Consider the following 19,585-nt stretch of genomic DNA (forward strand, 5'->3'; position numbering starts at 1 on the left):
AAATAATTCTCTTACTCAACCAACCGCAGCACAAAAACTGCTCAAACAGGTAAGCTGGAAACATTTATCATATAGATAGTTTCTATTTTGTTGGGAGTACGCCCCAATTGTATGAGTCTTGAGGATTTTAAGAAGCCTTCCTGACTCTCACTGCTGAACAAGTCACTAGATAATATTTTCTAACACTTCATCAAGTCATTTGTGCACACTGATATTAATCAAAAGTTTAATAAAGGATATATATTTTTTAAAATCAAAGACTATGTCATCCTCAAAAAACTGTGAGAAAACATTTCTACATTATGAACTTGTTAGTAAAGGGGTTGCTTTTACTTCTATAGCTTTTTTCAAGTTTCTAAGGCTTTAACCATTGCTCCAATTTATTAAATGCGAGTAAATGGGCTGAAAGCTACTATGAATAACTGAATTTTCTATTTATTGATTACTGTACTCCATCCCCCCATTCCAAGTTTCTGGTCCATGTAATCTATATGCATTAGTCATGCTGGGCACAAAGTAATTCATTCCTGGCAGTTGGTATGCTGCTTCCACCAAGGAATGAGGAATTACTTCACTCTCACTTATATTTATCTCTTCTTCCTCTAATTCCTAAAAATGACTGCAGGTGTATCCCAGGTTCCGTGTTCTAGGTTAACACAGAAACTAAACACCAGGTGTGATGTCTGGGGCACCCTTAGCATTAATCCAGCCTCAACTCCTTTCTTTGAACGGTGTGCACTCCACTGGCTCATTCTCACCTCCAAAGCCTCTAGCAGCTGCTCTCCTGTGGCAATGCTGGGCACGTGGATGGTGGTGCTGAAGGCGTTAAGCATTTCCATCTCCTGAAGGACATCTTTGCGGCTCGTGGTCCCAATGATAAGAAGCTTGCGGCCCTGATCATAGGGAGAAAATGCGTTAAAACACATGCGAAAGGACTGATTAGGAAACTAGAGTAAGCCTGAACAATATCCATTTATTTAATCGCAGAAATGCCAATGATTAGGCAAAAGAGAAGGAAAAAAATTCAGAACTGTCCTCTTGAAAATGCTTTTTTTTTGGGCCGTGCTGCGCGGCATGTGGGATCTTAGTTTCCTGCCTGCAGTGGAAGCGCGGAGTCTTAACCACTAGACCGCCAAGGAAGTCCCTTGAAAATCTTAAAAAAATGTATCAACAACATGATTCAGAAAGAGCAACACTTTCTTCAGCACGTGGTTCAGGAAGAGGCAACTGCTCTTTCTCTTTATCCATATCAATAACATCATGGATCAGTAAATCAGGAAGATACACAAATCAAATAGAAAGATACCTTAGTATATGTTTGTAATTCATTTTTCACAGCCAACATAGTATCAATATATGTATGGTTGGGGAAAAAATGAAATGAATGAGTGGAAACCCCATGCCACTCACTTAGCAAGGCTTTATTACGGTTTTTAGGAGAGGTAGGATAATAATAGCTTACATTTATGCAGCAGTTAACTGTGAAAGGCATGGTGCTAAACGCTTTACATAATTGTCTCATTTAATATCTTTAATTTCTTTTTAATTTTTAGCCCCAAAATATACAAGGAATGTTTAAAAACTATAGCAGGCTTAGGCCACCATTCCTGATTCCCTCTCTCCAGAAGCAACCATTTTCTACTCTCTTAGTTTTTCTTCTTGTATTTACTTCCTTATCTTTAAATAACAATGGTACACTATTATTTTTAGATTTTTCTTTTCAGCTTTAAATATTATTTCCTGAATTCCTATTATGGAAGAGGGAGAGTTAATATTAATTTTGCACAGCGCCCCACCCCAATATGTCCTTTTTCTCATCCTTCCAATTATTTCACAGTCTTTGGTTAAATCTATATTCAGTATTTATTATGATTATATAAATATGACTTACAGCTAAGCCATGTAGTGTACTATTAAATTTCCTTTCTTGGGCAACATTTTGTTTTTATTAGAGTTAATAATTGCCATTCCCCCAACCCCCCCTTTGCTTAGTTTATCAAGTACTTACCACAAGTTCATCCCAAACAAATACAGCCATGGATATCATACCAATATGTTCAAACATGTTAGGGAATTTTAAAGTTTTGGGTGTTTTTTCTCAAAGACATTCCCCTCCTGGAGTCCTCTGTTCTCAAAGTTCAATCTGAACTGACTGTTCTCTAGGCCTGCTGCACAGCTGTAGCCCTAGAACTTTCCTCTCTTCTCTGTTAGATCCCCTGTCTCCTCACCTTCCTTTGTTTTTTCATTTATTCTCTCTTTTCCATGGTACATATACTTCAAAAGCTTCCTGAGAAAGGGTGTATGGGAGGTAAAAATTTTAAGACCTGGAAATGCCTTTATTCCACCCTTAATACTGTACACTTTATACTTGATAGTTTGGCTAGGTATAGAGAACAAGGTTAGAAACAATTTTCCCCATAGAATTTTCAAGGCATTGTTCTATTGTCTTTTAATTTTCAGTGTTGCTGACTAGAAGACTGATGCCATTCTGATTTTCTGACTCATTGTTTCTAACTTTTAAAATATATATAATTTTAAAAGAATCTTTTCTTTATCCGTATGTTCTGTAAGTTATGAACCTTGAGATAAGTCACTCTTTCTTGTTTACTGAATGTTTCTTTTTTTAAAAAAATTACATCCTATTATATTTCATGGATACTACCTTATTTTAGATCTCTGTGAATACTACACATTTTAAAAAATGTTTTCTTCTTTTCTCTGCTTTGTCTCCTCTGAGTTCCTTTTTCTTTTCTTTTTTTTTTTTTTTTTTCTTATTTGTTCATTGGTGGTTTTCTTCAAGTGTCTGGTGATTGTTGGATTACTATTCATACTTAAGAGTTAAACTAGTGACCGGAAGCTCTGAGTCCGAGAGCTTCATGATAGGATGATAAGACTTGGCTGATTACTGGGTGTCCCTCAAAGGTTAGGATGTGTACATTTTCCCCGGAGAATCTTCCAGTCTCCTTTCTGAGGGTTATAGAGACTAGTTCCCAACATACTACATGGGAGTCGATAGGGGAAGGAGTCTGGGTACCTCACCACTCAATATGGAGACTTCCATTTACTCCTATTTGCAGTATGGCACCTCTTTAGATCAATCTCTCATTCAGTGTCCATTATACTCCTAAGAATTAAGTATCAGCATTATCTCTATTTTACTGATGAAGCTACTGAGTCTTATAGATTTAACTAATTTGTTCAAGGTCTAATAACTAATAAATGATGGAGCCAGGAATGGAAACCAGATCCAGAATCCAAAATTGTATACTGCCTTTTTTCACGAAGAAAAACACGTTTTAAAAATGTTTACTCGGAAAATGGAAGAGGAATGGATTTTAAACTATGTCACTAGATTTATGACACACACTCATTCCACAGATAAGCCTTTAATACAATTAAACCTTTCACAGATCTTAGAAACTCAGGGCATTAAAATAAATGAGAAAATTAAAAAGTTATGTGAAAATTAAATTAAATGTAGGAAAAGATTTTAAGAAATTGAAGATCAGATGCCAAAACAATTTCAACTGGGGTTTTGTAAATATTAAACCACTATTGCTAATAAGGTGTGCTAGCCTTTCTCAGTCTTACTGATTGCTTTTGTCCATCTGTTGTGCCAAGAATGGATGATGCACCAACATAAACAAAGGCCTACTAAAGAAACAAGGTTGAGGCTTTCTGGTATAATTAGTAATTGGCATATCAAATGCCTGTGCAAAGACTGTGAGAGAGAAGTATACCTCTGAAGTATACACATTAAAGGGTAATCATTGTTATTATTCAAGAAACCAACTAGCTAAAAATCAAACACATTGTCAACAGACCTTTACCAAGCTCCTGGATGAATACGGAATAGACCCTGTATATACAGAGAGACAGATACAAAACAGATCATTATAATACAATATGGAAAGGTAGAGGTATTGCACATAGGGTGTCATGGTAGAGGGAAGAAACATGTGGCAGAGAAACTTCTTTTTCTCTGGAGGAGACAAGATCTGAACTGAGTCTTAAGGAGTGAGTGGGGTGATTAGGAGGCGAAGGGGAAGGACAGCCAAGCCAGAAGGAGCAGAAATAGATAAATCCAAAGGCAAAATAACAAAAACAAAAACTGGGGTGCTGGGGTAATTATGAACACATAAAGACATATAAGCTTCTACTATGTAACGGAAAAGTGGTGCTTTTACACTCGAACTATTTTTCAACTATTTTAAAATTGTTTGTAAACTTAGGAACATATCCTTGAAGACTCATAGATGCCAAAAGCCACATAGGCTGGTATATATTCATTACAATTAAAGATAACTGTTACTTTGCTTTTTTCCTTAGGTTTTTAATGTTCCATAGTCCATAATTCAAACCCCCTCATCTTGCCCCTCTCTTACAGAGGACAACACTGGCCCTAGAAGAATGGCTTCGTACCCATTCCAGAAGGCTGGAATTGCCATTTTCCTAGTGAAACTTTGTCTTATGTTACCAGTGACTATGCTCTTCAGAGTGTTAAGACTGGGAAATGTAGAGCAACTTATAATGGAGATGTTAATTTATGTTCTGCTTTTCTTCTGTTTAACAAGACTGCAAACACTGCAGAGAGGTCGTGACCCAGGGAAGTTCAGGCCTTGACTTGTTAGCATCATCTTTAAGAAAACACCGAAAAACATTACCAAATAATTAAATTGTGCTGGGTCATTCTGTATATTAATTAGTGGTAATACTCATGAGGACGCTTTACCGTGAAAAACCAGCTCTGAATATATTAATATCATAAATCACACTGGAGAACATTTTGGAGAAAAAGTTGCCAGCAGCATGAAATGAGAAGGCCAGCTTTAAAAATAAAAGTAGAACTCAACCCAGAAAGAGAAATCCAACTACTACTGGCTACTAGTCTGAGTCTATAACGCCAAAACATGCCCCTTGATGGAAAGGAAAAAAGCTGAGCGACAACTTACTTGGAAAAAATTGTTCCCAGCATACTCTTCACTGAGATTTTCTAGTCCTGATGCAATAAAGAAAAGGCCTAAATAAAACGACTATCTGCCAATCGGATTATGATAAACATTGTTCCAAGGTTAAATAAGTATTAGTTAACTAATTCTTAGTACCATAAGAAGCAACTCAGGTGAAAACATTACCATGAAAAAGGCAGGGCTCAGTCAGGTGTTGATCCTTCAGAAAAACCACTTCTTTACATGATGAAGAATGAGCCAAGTACTAAGCAGTATCTAAGCCTTTTGCCACACAAAGGACTAACCAGATAATCCACACCCTTTCATAGGTCCTGCCCATTGATTGGCCCCAATAAACTGATTTGCAACAAAAGTTCATGTGGAAGAAAGCTTTTTTTCCCCTCCCTTAAATAAAAATGCCACCAATATAATACTGCAGTGAAATGGAAGGGCTGATTTTAACCTGCTAACAAAAGTAAAGTCAGTTATGCAGTAAAGAAAGGCCAATTATTTCCATATCATTCAATCCTGAGCAAGGGCAATACACCCTTGGTAAAAAGAATGAACTGTGAACAACTGGAAACCCTGAAACGGATTAAGAAGTGAGTGTGCTGGGGGCCTTAAACTTTATTTTCTGGTTGTTAGAATTTGAGGCTTTTGTAAACAAAAGTGAAATTTTTCAGAATTCAGAATTTATAAGCCCAGTAAGTTAAAGATAAAATAGATTAGTTGATCAGACCATTAACATGAATTGACTCTGTTCAGGTATTTATGGAATTATGAGATTCAGTTTGTGCCTCTAAAGTGAGTACAATCTGGCTGGGGAGACCAAGTAAATACTCAGGGACCACTGCCAAGTAACACACCAGCAAACACAAATGAATAATGGCTGAGGGGACACAGCTTATGGGCACAGCTTCACTGGTATGGGGTCATCTGGGAAGATTCCTATAGTATCATAGAGACACTGATGAAGAGGAGGCCCTGGAGGAGAAGGGACTGGTCTTCCATGCTCCTAATTCCCATGTGGGTGGTGGAGGCAGCTGAGCCAGAGCCCTCAGGGCTGAAAACGAAGTCTTTTTAGAGAGATGGGGAGTAGGCAGCCAATAAAAGGAAGACTCAGAATGCCAAACTAAGAAAGGAGATTTAGTATAAAAAGCAACAGGAAACTAAAGAAGGTGCTGGAGGTGGAAGAACTGTGATGACGAGAAAGATGATCCCAGCAGCTTCATGCCGGGCAGTCCGGCAGCCTGTGAGGGGGCTGCTGCGGGAAAGACGGCTCTGAGAAAGGGTCTCAGAGTGAGCGCGCCCAGGAAGGGTCGGCGCCTCGTCATCAGTGATGTACACACATGCCTTCCATTTCAACGCAAGCCCAGGGTGGGCAGAAAGCAAGGGAGGAGAGGCAAGTCCCCTGATGGACAGGTGGCCTGGTGCCATACAAAAAGCACAGGCTCCACCATTCATAGCTGGGTGATTTGGGCTAGATTACTGAACTTCTCAGCACCTGTTTCATCCTCAACCATAAAAACGGGATTAAAAATCCTGCCTACTTGTCAGAGTAGAGCATGAGGTGAGAACGCGTGGGGGAGGGAGGCCTTTGCCATCACTGTCAGAGGAGGCAGGAGTGAAAGGAAGTGAGGGCTTGAACGATGGTCTTGAGAGGAACCTGAAAAATTGTCCTCTGCCTGGGATGTCAGGAATCTATGACATCGAGTCGGGTGGGCGAGCAGTGGGGCACCTGAGAATTCCTCTCTTCCCAACAATGCACGGCACTGGCCGCAAACGACGCCAAGAGAGTGCATTCTCCCAGAGGGCCAAGATTCTCTCTGCATTAGGGGGAGATGAGCGCACCGATCTTCAGCTTAACGACGGTTAGTCAAGGCCCAGACGAGGCCTGAAGCTAAGGATCAAACGCCCCTCAGAAGCAGCCGTGACAGCAGGTTGAGAGTGAGGGGCCTCGGTGAGAGGCAGGGACTCTGAGGAAGAAATCAGCTCAGGGCAGAGGATGTGAAGCTTTTCTGGTAAGAGGTGCTTCCGTTTGTCACACTAGCTTCATTCTTGAAATGGGAGTAATGTCTGATATTTTAACTTAATTTGTTAGTATTCAGTGCAGATTAAATAAAAAATTCTATCCACCATAGAGCTTAGACAACTTTACCACTGCATTTATTTGCAAGTCTGAATCTTGTTTCTAGCCTGTCAGCTCCCTGGGGGCGGGGCCATGTTTTATTCATCTCTGTCCTTGCAGGTCTTTAGCACAGCATGCCTGGCACACAGAAGATACTCTGACGTTCCCTCTACCTAGAATGCTCTGCCCTTATACATCCACATGGTTCTCTGCCTCCAAGTCAGGGTCTGCTCCAGTGTCACCTTTCCCACAAGGCCTACCCCCCCATCCCCGCTTCATCGCCCTTTACCTTGCTCCTTCCCCCCACAGTAGGGACCACCTCTTAACATACTATATACTTTACTCATTTACTGTCTTTACTTATTTATTCTATTTATTGCTGGTCTTCCCTCATAAGGACAGGACTTGTGTCTGTTTGGTTTCACTGATGGAGCCAGGGCTAGCATAGTGCCTTGAACATAGTGACAGGCTGATACATTTGTGTTGAATGAATGAATGGTGATCTCAGTGTAGGTTTCAAGGGCCGCAGATCACTCCTTCCTTGTTACACTTCTCTTCTGGCCCTGAATAATGCACACTATACCAGATGTTCAACAGGAAAATAACTACCGTTTCAGAGTCTATACATCTGAGCCCCAAGTGTTGAATACTATGATAACAAGTCAACAAGTTGTAAAGAAAACAATCCAGAATGATCAGCATGTATGCTTCATTTACAATATAACTAGATGCAAAGGATGTCATACCGCTTTCTTTTAGCTAATCAATTGATCGTCAATAGTTAAGCTATTCATAACTATTCATAATACAGACTTCTCTAACAGAGAAAAGATAAGACTCGTTAGAAGCCATTAATTTAAGCTAGCGAGATAAGTATTATTAAGCATCTCCTACAACTCTTGGTTTCCCCAAATCAAGGGAAAAATTTGACTACTATTAAAAACAACCAAGAGTCTGGACAGCGAGGAGAGGAATGGGGCCTCTTTGCATATCCTGCATGCATTTGATTTCTCATGGCTCAAATGTCTGTAACTTCTTTTTTTGGTAGTTAAATGTTTAAGCTGAATACCAAAGGAAGGATGTTTCAAATAAATCATGTTACAACTAGGCAGACAACTACACTTAAACTCTCCATTAGATTTTACCCTGAAGCAAATTCTTAGCCTACTGTCTTTGTAACCATCCTCCTGGTGCTGCAGGCAGGACAGAGGACAATAAAGAGGGGGAATTCATAATGCACATTGCATATGAAATGAGAAACTTCACCCCAAATAATTTTTAAAAATCACTATAGGCAAGAGCAGACCACTTTGAGATATTAAAGAATATTTTAGTACCAGTTTGTGAAAAAGATATGGAATCATCAGATTTTATACTCCGAGCAGCTCTGAAAGCTTGCCTAGTTCTCTCCTCCTCCCTCTCCTCTCCTGGCTATTTTGTAGGTGAGAAATGGGGGCAAGATTTTACATCCAGGGAGGGAGCTGAAACCAGAGGTCAGGCATCACCGATATTCCCACTATGCTTTGCTGTCCATTCTTATTTGTGTAATTTTTAACTTATATCAGCAATGGCTGATCTCTTAATTATGAGTTAGATAGATATATCACCTAGAAATTACGACCTCTGAGCTCTTAGGAGAAAAGGTTAAATAAATTAAGAAAATAAAGACGTACTGATGTACGGTATTCTTAGTGTCCAGTTTTGTAGGTGCTCTCTCATTAGAAACTTAACTAAGAGGATCACGGATTCATCAGCAAATCCAAACTCTTCCACCTGGCACCCACAGTAGACTTTCCCTCCCTCCCTCCGCTTTTAGCTTGAGATGCCCTAAAATGACCCCTGTGCTCTAATCAGGTCAATTTTCTTCTTCTTTCTCATTTAACTTCTACCTCTGTGATTTTTATCCATAGCATTCCTCTTTATTAAAACGCTTTCCAGAGTTTTCTACCAGTTTGCAATTATCCCTCATGTTCAAGATATTTCAGAACTTGCCTTCTCTCCACATTCTGCCCTCCTTTAACCCTACACAACCCAGTTTGCTCCTTCAGGCTCCACCCTCTCCGAGCATGGATTCAATGTGCCCAGTAAAAACACCTCATTTATCTGGAGGCCAATTTACTGAACGATGTCAACTATCCAGAACATAGCCAAGAACCAAGATATATGCAAAATTCTCTAACTTCTAGAACTGAAAAAACACAATAAATGAGGTTCAAGTGACTACTCACAGGTTGTACCAGCTTATCCACTGGGCACAGCGGGCACAGGGGCAAGGGCCCACAAAAATATTCTAATTTCTTCTAAAATCAGAAGAAAAATAAAAGAACTTTCAGGTTGGGGAAAATGTTTTAAATACCAACAGTTGGAAAATAAAAGTTTAACATTTTCTTTATGAAGAAAGGGACCCACGGAATTCACGACACGGCCCTGCTGGCAGGAAGCTCCCCTGGCTCTCATCAGAGCCTAGTTGCTCTCACTTTACAGACAACTCAAGGGTCCTGGAGGTTGCCTTTCTTAGCTCACAGCTGACAAGAAGCAGCAAATTAGACGAGGGGGAATTGTCAGAGGCAGGCAGACTGACACAACTCACTTGAATTCCTCAAGTAAAAGCTGATAGCAAAACCATTAAAAACAAGAAAAAGTACAACAAACTCAAAAAAACAGGGCACACTGGGCCTACTTAATGACTCCCAGGGCCGAGTCCCCTACATTCCAATAGTTCTTGCATAGTCGCCATGTGATTATGGTTTGTAATGAAGATCCTTATTCACTGACGTAGTGTTTATAATACTTTGCTTCAGACACCAAAGATGTATGTAGCATTTCTTTCCTTTTAAAAAAGGCTAAAGTATAACAGCAATTGATATTTAAAGAGGTTAAGCTTCAGTCATTTCGGAAGAATGAAGCCTTTGATTTCTTACTAATTCCTATTCTTCCCTCCAGTGAAACTGAATATGCCATGTGAAGCCTAAGATAAGTAACTGTACACAAAACGTATCCTTAAATTCCCAAGTATCAGTTAGTATGTAAATAATAAAAATGTGCTAGTTCTGGCGCAGGCATATCCATCACCATCTCTGCCCACTGCTGCGGAGCTGGAATTCCTCGGCACAGCATAACGGTCCTGATCAATCTCCCTTTTACTCATCTTTCAAGACCAGGATCAAGAACTACTATTTGTGAAATATTTGCAGCTTTTCTCGGGTAAAATGGACCATACTTTCCTCCATAGTCCACTGGAACCCACATAAGTTATAAAACTTAACTATTTACATCATCATGTTTACACATCTTTCTCCCTCACTGGATTGTGTCAGGGACACCAGTTGGCCTGCATACAAATAAGAAAAAAAAAAATACCCCTCCTAGGTGGATGAATTAGAAAAAAGCAGTCATCTAGGTATATGTAGCCACCCTTGTCCCCATCTCCTAAAGCCCCAGCACCTTGTATGAGTAAAAAGGCACCCTTTTTCCTCTTCCTCAGGCTAGGGTTGCCAGATAAAGCCCTGAGTGTAAGTATGTCCCAAACAATGCATGGGATATACTTACACTAAAAGATTATCTGGTGTCTTTCTGAGATTCAGATTTAACTTGGCATCCTATATCCTCATCTACTAAATGTGGCAACCCTACTCAGCTGGGCAGTTACAGCCCACGTCAGGGTACACGGCTCCCAGGGCGACTGGAGTGTGGGCTGGATGTTAACCCCCACTTGCCAGTTGACCTTGTGCACAGCTCGTGCCCAAACTGCACAGCTGAATAGGTGGTCCTGGATTATGAGCTCTTTGAGGGCAGGTAGCATGTCTTATTCATCTTTGTTATTTCTATAGTACAGAACAAAAGTTTATGAAATGTACATCCTAATAAAAGCATATATTCCCTAAAGAAATATTTCAAACTTGCATTTCAAAAGAAATATTTCAAACTTGCATTTCAAAAGAAATAGTTTTGGATAGAAAGAAACTTCTCATCTCCTTTCCATGAAGCTTAGTAGAACTGTCACCATCTATCCTGGTCAACCTTGGTCACATTGGCATTCAACCATCGTTAAGTTCAGCCTGGAAGCACAGCACTGAGCGGAATGCCAGGTGGGTGTCCAAGGACAACCGTGAGAGTCAGGAGACACTGACATACACACCTTTACTCGCAGGACCACAGAGTATCTTACAGACCAGACCTTAAATTAAATCAGGCTTAAAGAAAAAACAAGGCTAACAAAATATATTGCATACAGACAAGCTAAGATACAAAGGTAGATTCATTTAACTGTTGTTAGTCAAGCAGCAACTTAGTTGCAAAGCACTGGAATTTTGACAGTTACACTGCTGAGTTAAAAATAAAAACAACTGTATACACATTAAGTTTTTATTTTTCCTGATTATAAAGTAACAAATGCTTATTGTAGAAAATGTATAAAATTTAAGAAATAATAAAGCAGAAAAACCCACCTACGATCTACCATCTAAGAGCAGTTGTCTTTAAGATGGAGAAATAATAGAACTTCCTTTTTGTTTTTCTCTTCATTCTTTTTAAAAATTCTTTTGTACATTTTAAAATGAACATCAACTAACAGAATAATAAATGCATTAAAATATTGGGAGGATGAGCTCAAACTTTTTTTTCAAAATTTGGAGGCAATCACAGAAAACAATTTTGGCATATTTCCTCCAGTCCTTTTTTCTTCATAACTGAAATCACACTTAGAGAATAACTGAGGATTAAGCGGAAGGTGATCTGATCCTTAGGCAGGCAGTTTCTGACACGGGCCCACTTTCTATAGATGATGGATCACTAGTGGGGCGGCCACCAAGCTTTCATCTCCCTGCTCTGGCTGGTATTTCTCCCTGTCCTCCCTTCCCATTATTACTCCTTACTTGGGGAACTGGCACCCTTCTTCCACCTGCTCCAGGGCTGGCCCCAGCACGGTCTGCAGGAGGAGCCCGATGGCTGGCAGCTAGAGAGAAAGGAAGCTGTCACTCCTGCTGACATTTCTAGGGCTGGCTTCTTCCGCAGCAGCCACCTGGAGCCTAGCTCCTTTGATATGGGTTGGTGACTTTGTTGGTTTTACGTATTTTTTGTGTGAGGAAAGACAGAGTCAGAGTTTTCTTTAAAGTGAATAATAAACTAACCATTGAGTTGTGATTTGCAGTTTACAAAGAACTATCATCAATATTTATCTTATTTAATTCTCACGATCTAAATATTAGTTAAATATTACTACTGTTCCCGTTTTACAATGAGAAAATTGAGGCTCAGAAATTAAGTGACTGAATTCAAGTCTTCTAACTCCTGAGCTCTTATTTACACTGCCAATGCCAGTTCTACATGTAGACTCACCATCTTCAAGATATCCATTCAACAAATATCATCATCTATGTAGCCTAAATAGGTCTGCAAAGAGAGAGAGAGAGAGGGGAAGAGAAGAAGAGAGGAAGGAAGGAAGGGAGGAAGGGAGGAAGGAAGGAAGAGGAGAAAGGAAGGGAGGGGAGGGGGGAGGGAGGGAGGAAGGAAGGAAAGGAAGAGAGAAAGAGAAAGAAGGGAAGGGAGGGTCTAGGCAGATTGTCTGGAGCTTTGCTTGTGAAAAGCACTCTTGACATTTGCCATTTCCCAATGTGAGAGGTAAGCAGGACTGTCAAGATGAAAACATGGTTACAGACCAAGCTGTGACATGAAAAGATCAAGGCCTTGTTCCATTTACATTCCAGTAACTATCAGGAATATTGACAGATTGTTCTGGACCCTTTGTAAGGTTCCCCTTATTGGTTCTTCTCACCCAATAGTTGTTATGCCGTATAGTATAAACCCTTATGGATCTTCAAAGATCTGTGTATTTGTTTTGGGGACAGGTAGGTAGAAGAGAAGCTGTGAAATGCTATTCTGTTCCACCTTGGATTAGAAAAAGAGGTGAACTTTAGTCACAAGCAACAGGTAGCTACAGGGAAAAAGGAAGGGGGGCCAGTCCCTGGAGGCTAAGGACAAGTGTAATGGGTAGTGTACTTGGGATCCCACAATGGCCAGAAGCCCTGGCTCTCTCTCTACTCACGCTGTTGAACTCTGAAATACCTTCATTCTCCCTTTTATAATAGGGATCTCCAATCCCCAGACCAGAGTATTTGTCTTAGGACTCAGGAAGCTTCTAAATTTCAGTGAATGGGCGGTGGGGAAGCAGGGTGCCTTTACTTCTTTTTCCAGTATTGCAAATGAGAGAAGTTGAACCTGGGCATTCCAACTTGAAACTCTGAACTCACTTTCCATGGAAATTTGCTATATACAGTTACATTCTTTAGTTTTCCTATCTTACATGCTAAAGAGGTTCTGTGGACTATCTAAAGGCACCTCTTTTCTTAAAACAACAGCTGGGAAATATGTTTCTAGTTCTACACAACAGCCTAAATAAAATACTAAACCGCTAAGAACTCTGAAACATTAAGAAAATGAGAAGAAACAGAATCTTAGATGTCAACCCCTAGGCTCCAAGCAATGGGAACATTCAAATCACAAAAGAGAAACATTCATCCTTTTTTAAGGATAGGACTTTATAAACTGATTCTTTACAAATGACATTCTCTGTGGACAACAGCATACTCCTACTTCTCAGTAACTCTACGCTTTTCACAATAAGGCATTAATACCTTACATCTGTGCAGCCCGCAGGTTTACACAGAACTTACGTTATGTGAGTTGGCCGTCACTGTGGTAGGTGAGGAGGAATTATCATTTTACAGATGAAGAAATAGACACAAAGGTATTAAGGGACTAGTTCAAGACTAAAATGCCAGATGGCTGTGCTAAGACTCAAACTCAGGTTTTCTGACTCCAAGTCCAATATACAATGAGTAAGCTGTGCAGAGAGGATACTCATGACTAGATTCATGGCCCCACGGAACATTATGATGGTATAAATCAACACCTTTCTAATGCTGATGTCAAGTCACAGGAATATATTTAAGGCAGTGAGAGAATATTTTGTCTCAGCACCATTAGCATTTTTCTATGATTAAAATTTAGATATTTAATTTTGAGTTACCTGAAAATGGTGTCTTATCTATCTTATAATTTTTTGCATTAATTAATACGTATTTTATATGTGCCCTAATGAAAAACAAAACAAAAAACCCTATTTTGAAAACATGGTTTTATTTATTTATTTATTTATATTTATTTATTTATTTTTTTGAGGTACGCAGGCCTCTCATTGTTGTGGCCTCTCCCGCTGCGGAGCACAGGCTCCGGACGCGCAGGCTCAGTGGCCATGGCTCACAGGCCCAGCCGCTCCGCGGCATGTGGGATGTTCCCGGACCGGGGCACAAACCCGTGTCCCCTGCATCGGCAGGCGGACTCTCAACCACTGCGCCACCAGGGAAGCCCCAGAAAACATGGTTTTATTTAGCAGATATCTGCAGCAATGTTTTATGAAAGGACTCACCAAATTTCTTTCACTGTTTTTTTTTTTTAACATCTTTATCGGAGTATAATTGCTTTAAAATGGTGTGTTAGTTTCTGCTTTATAACAAAGTGAATCAGTTATACGTATACATATGTTCCCATATCTCTTCCCTCTTGTGTCTCCCTCCCTCCCACCCTCCCTATCCCACCCCTCTAGGTGGTCACAAACCACCGAGCTGATCTCCCTGTGCTATGCGGCTGCTTCCCACTAGCTATCTATTTTACATTTGGTAGTATATATATGTCCATGCCACTCTCTCACTTTGTCACAGCTTACCCTTCCCCTCCCCATATCCTCAAGTCCATTCTCTAGTAGGTCTGTGTCTTTATTCCTGTCTTACCCCTAAGTGTCCGTCAACAGATGAATGGATAAAGAAGATGTGGTACATATATACAATGGAATATTACTCAGCCATAAAAAGAAACGAAATTGAGTTATTTGTAGTGAGGTGGATGGACCTAGAGTCTGTCATACAGAGTGAAGTAAGTCAGAAAGAGAAAAACAAATACCATATGCTAACACATATATATGGAATCTAAGGGAAAAAAAAGGTCTTTCACTGTTTTTTGATGAACTTGAAATTGTTCTCTCTCTCTCTCTCTCTCTCTCTATATATATATATATATATATATTCAATTTACATAGAACTTTCTGAGATAACCTAGTAAGTACACTTTTAGAGAAATTTTTAAACTATAGTAGCCATCAAACGTCACTGACTTAATAAATGAGAAAACTGGGCTACTAAACAGTCAATCATCACACAGATTTTTTATAAAGAAGTCCAATGCAGAAGTCACCATATCAGTGATTACAATTAATGTGTCTGGCAAAATTACTAAACCTCTCTCTTAAAGTGGTTATATATCTTCTTGAGTCATATTGTAATCATTAGCCAGAGTTAATTTTGAACAGATAGACAGAGAGATATTCATGTTTAGGCCTGTTTGATTTGGAGTCTCTTCCATTATTTGCTTATTTTGCTAAAGCAACCCAAAGACTGAAGAGTTGCTTAATATCACCAAGACCCCTAATAACATATCCGAAGTAAGACTGCACTGAGATGTCATATAAGGATTACAGAAAAAGCAATCTTGTAGAGAGACTGGTGATCTTAAATTAAATCCATGGAGAAACAAATATGTCTGCCTGAGTTCCCATCAGGAGTTTACTAACAGTCTTATTGTAGTTATACCCTTCCCAGCTCTAAGCCCTACTTCTTTCTTATCAGGTAATATTCCTAAGTGCCAGAGCAGTAAGGAAGTAATTTTTTTCAACAACTTTATTTTTCAGCTAAAATTCTAACAACTGTCAGGTCCAAGTTCTACTTCAGTAATATTGCTATTAATTTGGAATGATCTTCTTTTGTAAAAGTTTACAGTTTCCAAAGAGTTTTCCAGCTGGCATGCTGCGAATGAATTATAAGTGTTCTAAGATATCAATTCTTGTCAGCCCTTGGGAAGGCTGGGTGGCACTTGGCGTGGCTGCATCTCTGGCCAGCTGTGAATGGCCTCATCCACTTACCCAAGTACATCATCAAATGTTATCATTTTCTACATGCCATGATATGAAAAAGGCTGGGAAGCACTGAAGTGAAGAAGGAGTGGTTCTCCATTCGTTACAAGGTTATTCTGGTACATATGGATGAGGTCTTCCAAACGGATTTGCAAAAGTGTCAGGTAAACATTAAAGCAGTCAGGTTAATGGGCTTAGCTACTCTCACACTTGTTGAGGAAACTGGAAGTCATGTCATTTTACAGCTGAGGAGTTCCTTTTCAGGCACTTTGTCTCCCAAAAAGAAAAAAAAAGAAGGTGCCAGAAGAGACCTATGAGGAAAATCATAAAGCCGCTGGTGCTGCAGTTTGCAGGAAGATTTACCTGGCCTTACTGCGTTTCTACTGCCTCTTCCTCGACACGAAGACTATGCTTTCATCTTCCTGATCCTGAAAGGCACATTCCCTTCGACTTCCATAAATCTGCAAAGCTTGAAAAGAGCCCCAGTGTCATCAAGCAAAAGAGACGGCTTTAGGAATCTCACTGGAAGGAGGGGTGTCTTCAAGCCTCTCACTGCTAAGCCGGACATTTCCTAACACTGGACAAATTGTACGTCCAGCTCAGGGAGGGTGAACTGCAGTGGTCTTTTACCCTCCAAGCCAATTGTTAGCTTTTCACAAGAATCAGCAGGGAAGCACATGTGAAACCTCTGTGGTGATGGTGAGCACCCCCATGCCTTGTGTGACTCTGCATGTAGATGAAGCAGGCTGGGAGCTTTCTTAGCTACTGCTGCTGAGTTCTCAGAGCAGCCCTTTTCTGCGGCGTGGCTCCCTGCTGGGACAGCCCTTTTCAATTTTTCTATCCCCCCTCGATCTCTTCTCCTGCAGAACACAGGGAAACTTGATTGAAATAAAGACTTAGGGAACATGTTTTATTTTCTCCTGTTCAATCCATTTTAGAAAAGCTTTTAATTGGTTTTAAAAAGATGCTAAACAAAATGTGATGATGTTTTTCAGTCTTCATGAACTACAGATACCACTTTTTATACTTTCAAAGGGCTAATAAATCAATCATGAAATTAACTCTCCAGCTAAATTTAAAGCAAATCCACTGAATACTGGGTTCATTAAAAATCTATGCATTTACTTGGAAAAATTTAAAATGCAAAGAAAATTATCCTGGTAACTGAAATCTGACTTGAATTTTTAGTCCTACGCTGAAAATCCAAGACCAAAGCAATCACAAAGGGAAAAAAGGAAGGCTTGTGAACCAGTTTTAATAAGCCAATTTACAATGAGGGAGGGGAGATGGGGGAGGGGGAGAAGTAGAAAAAAAGAATATCTTGATACATAACAACATAGTACCCCTGAAGGGATTCTTTTATTTGAGCATGTGCACACATGCACATACAATTTTTCTATGTGAAAGCTGAATTACAACAAATGCAAAATTAAGGATTCTGTGACTGATATGATTACTGTATTGTATGCATGTACAGTTCCTCTTTTTAAAGAAAAATGCCTACAACTTTTCTGTTTTCTTGACAGTGATAAAATAATAGCTTTCCACCAGTCTATGCATCTCTACAACATTCAGATTCATATACATTTAATATTTAATTGAAAACATCTGAAAAACCTACCTGATAATGGTTTGGTAAAGTGAATGCTTCTACTTTAGAATGACAAATAGTCTTGACACTGGATCAGCCTGAAAAATTTTCCCTTATTGTCCTGAGAGAATACAAACTAATTTAAAAAAGCAAGGTGGTACAGAGAAAGCATATTTTTATTTTGTTAAATATATGCCAACTAGAAATATTTTAAACGTTACTTTCTTCTGCCACTGATTCACTTATACAGCAGGTCATCTAGCAGTCCAGGTCAGAGTCACCAAATTCTGATTAAGGACAGGCTGATATTCTCTTAAAAGAGAATCCCCACCATTTCCAATCACTAAGGCAACCAGATCTATCTTCTACTTCTTAAATGCTCCTATATCCTTCCTTTCCAATCCTTAGAGAAATTCATTCCACAGCCCTTTTTTAAGGATTCAACTCCTGTTTCTAAGATTTCTTCTAAGCTGGGCCATGTATGTTGTATGCTCACTCCTTACCTCTAGCTCTGCATGGAATTCTCCTTTCGTCATTTAAGCTTCTGACACTATCTATCTATGTATCTATCTATTGTAACCATTTTATTAAGATGTAACTCATATAACACATGGTTCACTGACTTAAAGTGTACAGTTCAATGGTTTTCAGTAGATAGCACGGATATGTGCAACCATCACTGGAATCAATTTTAGAACGTATTCATCATCCCCCAAAGAAACCCCGTACCCGTTATCAGTCACCTCTCATTCTCCCTATCCATCCCTCCAGTCCTAGGCAACCACCGATCTGTTTTCTATCTCTATAGATTTGCCAGTTCTGGACATTTCATATAAATTGAATCATACAATATGTAGTTGTTTGTGACTGGCTTCTTTTGTTTAGCATGTTTTCAAGGTTCATCCATGTTATAGCATGTATTAGTACTTCATTTCTTTTAAATGCCAAATAATACACCATTGTATGTATATACCATAGTTTATTTTACTTGATGAACATTTGGGTTGTTTCCACTTTTTGGCTATTATGAATAATGTTGCTATGAGTATTCATGTACAAGCTTTTGTGTGGATATATACTTTCATTTCTTTGGGGTATATACCTAGAAATAGAATTGCTGGGTCATATGGTAACACTATCTTTAACTTTTTGAGTGCTAGACTGTTTTCAAAGGCTGCACAATTTACCTATTCCCACCAGCAGTGTATAAGGATTCTAATTTCTCCATATGCATGTCAATGCTTGTTATTATCTGACTTTTTGATTATGGTAATCCTAGTTGATATAAAGTGATATCTCACTGTGGCTTTGATTTGCATTTCCCTGATGGCTAATGATGCTGAGTATCTTTTTGTGTGCTTACTGGCCATTTGAACTTTGCTTATTTTTGAATGTTTTCACTTTAGTCATATCTTGCCAAATATAAACTACAGCAATACTAAATACTCAATCCCACCAAAATGAGGGGACACTCAAAAAATATTTAAAAGTTTATATATATGTGTGTGTGTGTATATATATATTTGAATAAGTTATTCATGAAGCATATCTGTATAAACCTCAGTGCGAGATGCTGTAAGATTTAAAAGCATGAGATAATGTTCCTTTCCTCAAGGGTGTTAACCATTATTTTTATAAAACAAAAAGTTATTCCTAAGTCTTTATTCAAGATTTTGCAAGTCATTTGTCAGTATGTTCTATTTATTTCTATTAGTATCTATTTTGGATTACAAATAATTCTCAGGGGATGTCTCTGTTTAAATCCATGTGTATAGTATTTAACAATGTAAAGGGATAAGCAGATTAAAAAGTACCATTGAAAAATTATTCTTTCTTCTCTCAAATGGCTTGTAGCATAAATTATTTTTAGCTAAAAACTTGAATATTATAAGAAGTAAATTTTAATACCTGGGAAAAGTCTCCTAATCTTATAATTTTTTAAATACTGATTTCAT

At 39.0% G+C, this 19,585-nt stretch overlaps 1 protein-coding gene across 1 annotated transcript in view; it reads right to left on the reverse strand.

The window, feature by feature from the left end:
- NSF (N-ethylmaleimide sensitive factor, vesicle fusing ATPase) overlaps positions 1–19,585 on the reverse strand; it is a gene marked incomplete at both ends in the record, with an annotated part of 138,281 nt that overhangs the window by 4,896 nt on the left and 113,800 nt on the right. Inside the window, one exon of the mRNA XM_079726222.1 lies at positions 759–893. Within this exon, the coding sequence (XP_079582348.1) occupies positions 759–893 (135 nt within the window). The remainder of the gene's footprint in view (positions 1–758; positions 894–19,585) is intronic.

Source organism: Hyperoodon ampullatus (genome assembly GCF_949752795.1).
Source record: "Hyperoodon ampullatus genome assembly, chromosome: 19".
NCBI lineage: Eukaryota > Metazoa > Chordata > Mammalia > Artiodactyla > Ziphiidae > Hyperoodon > Hyperoodon ampullatus.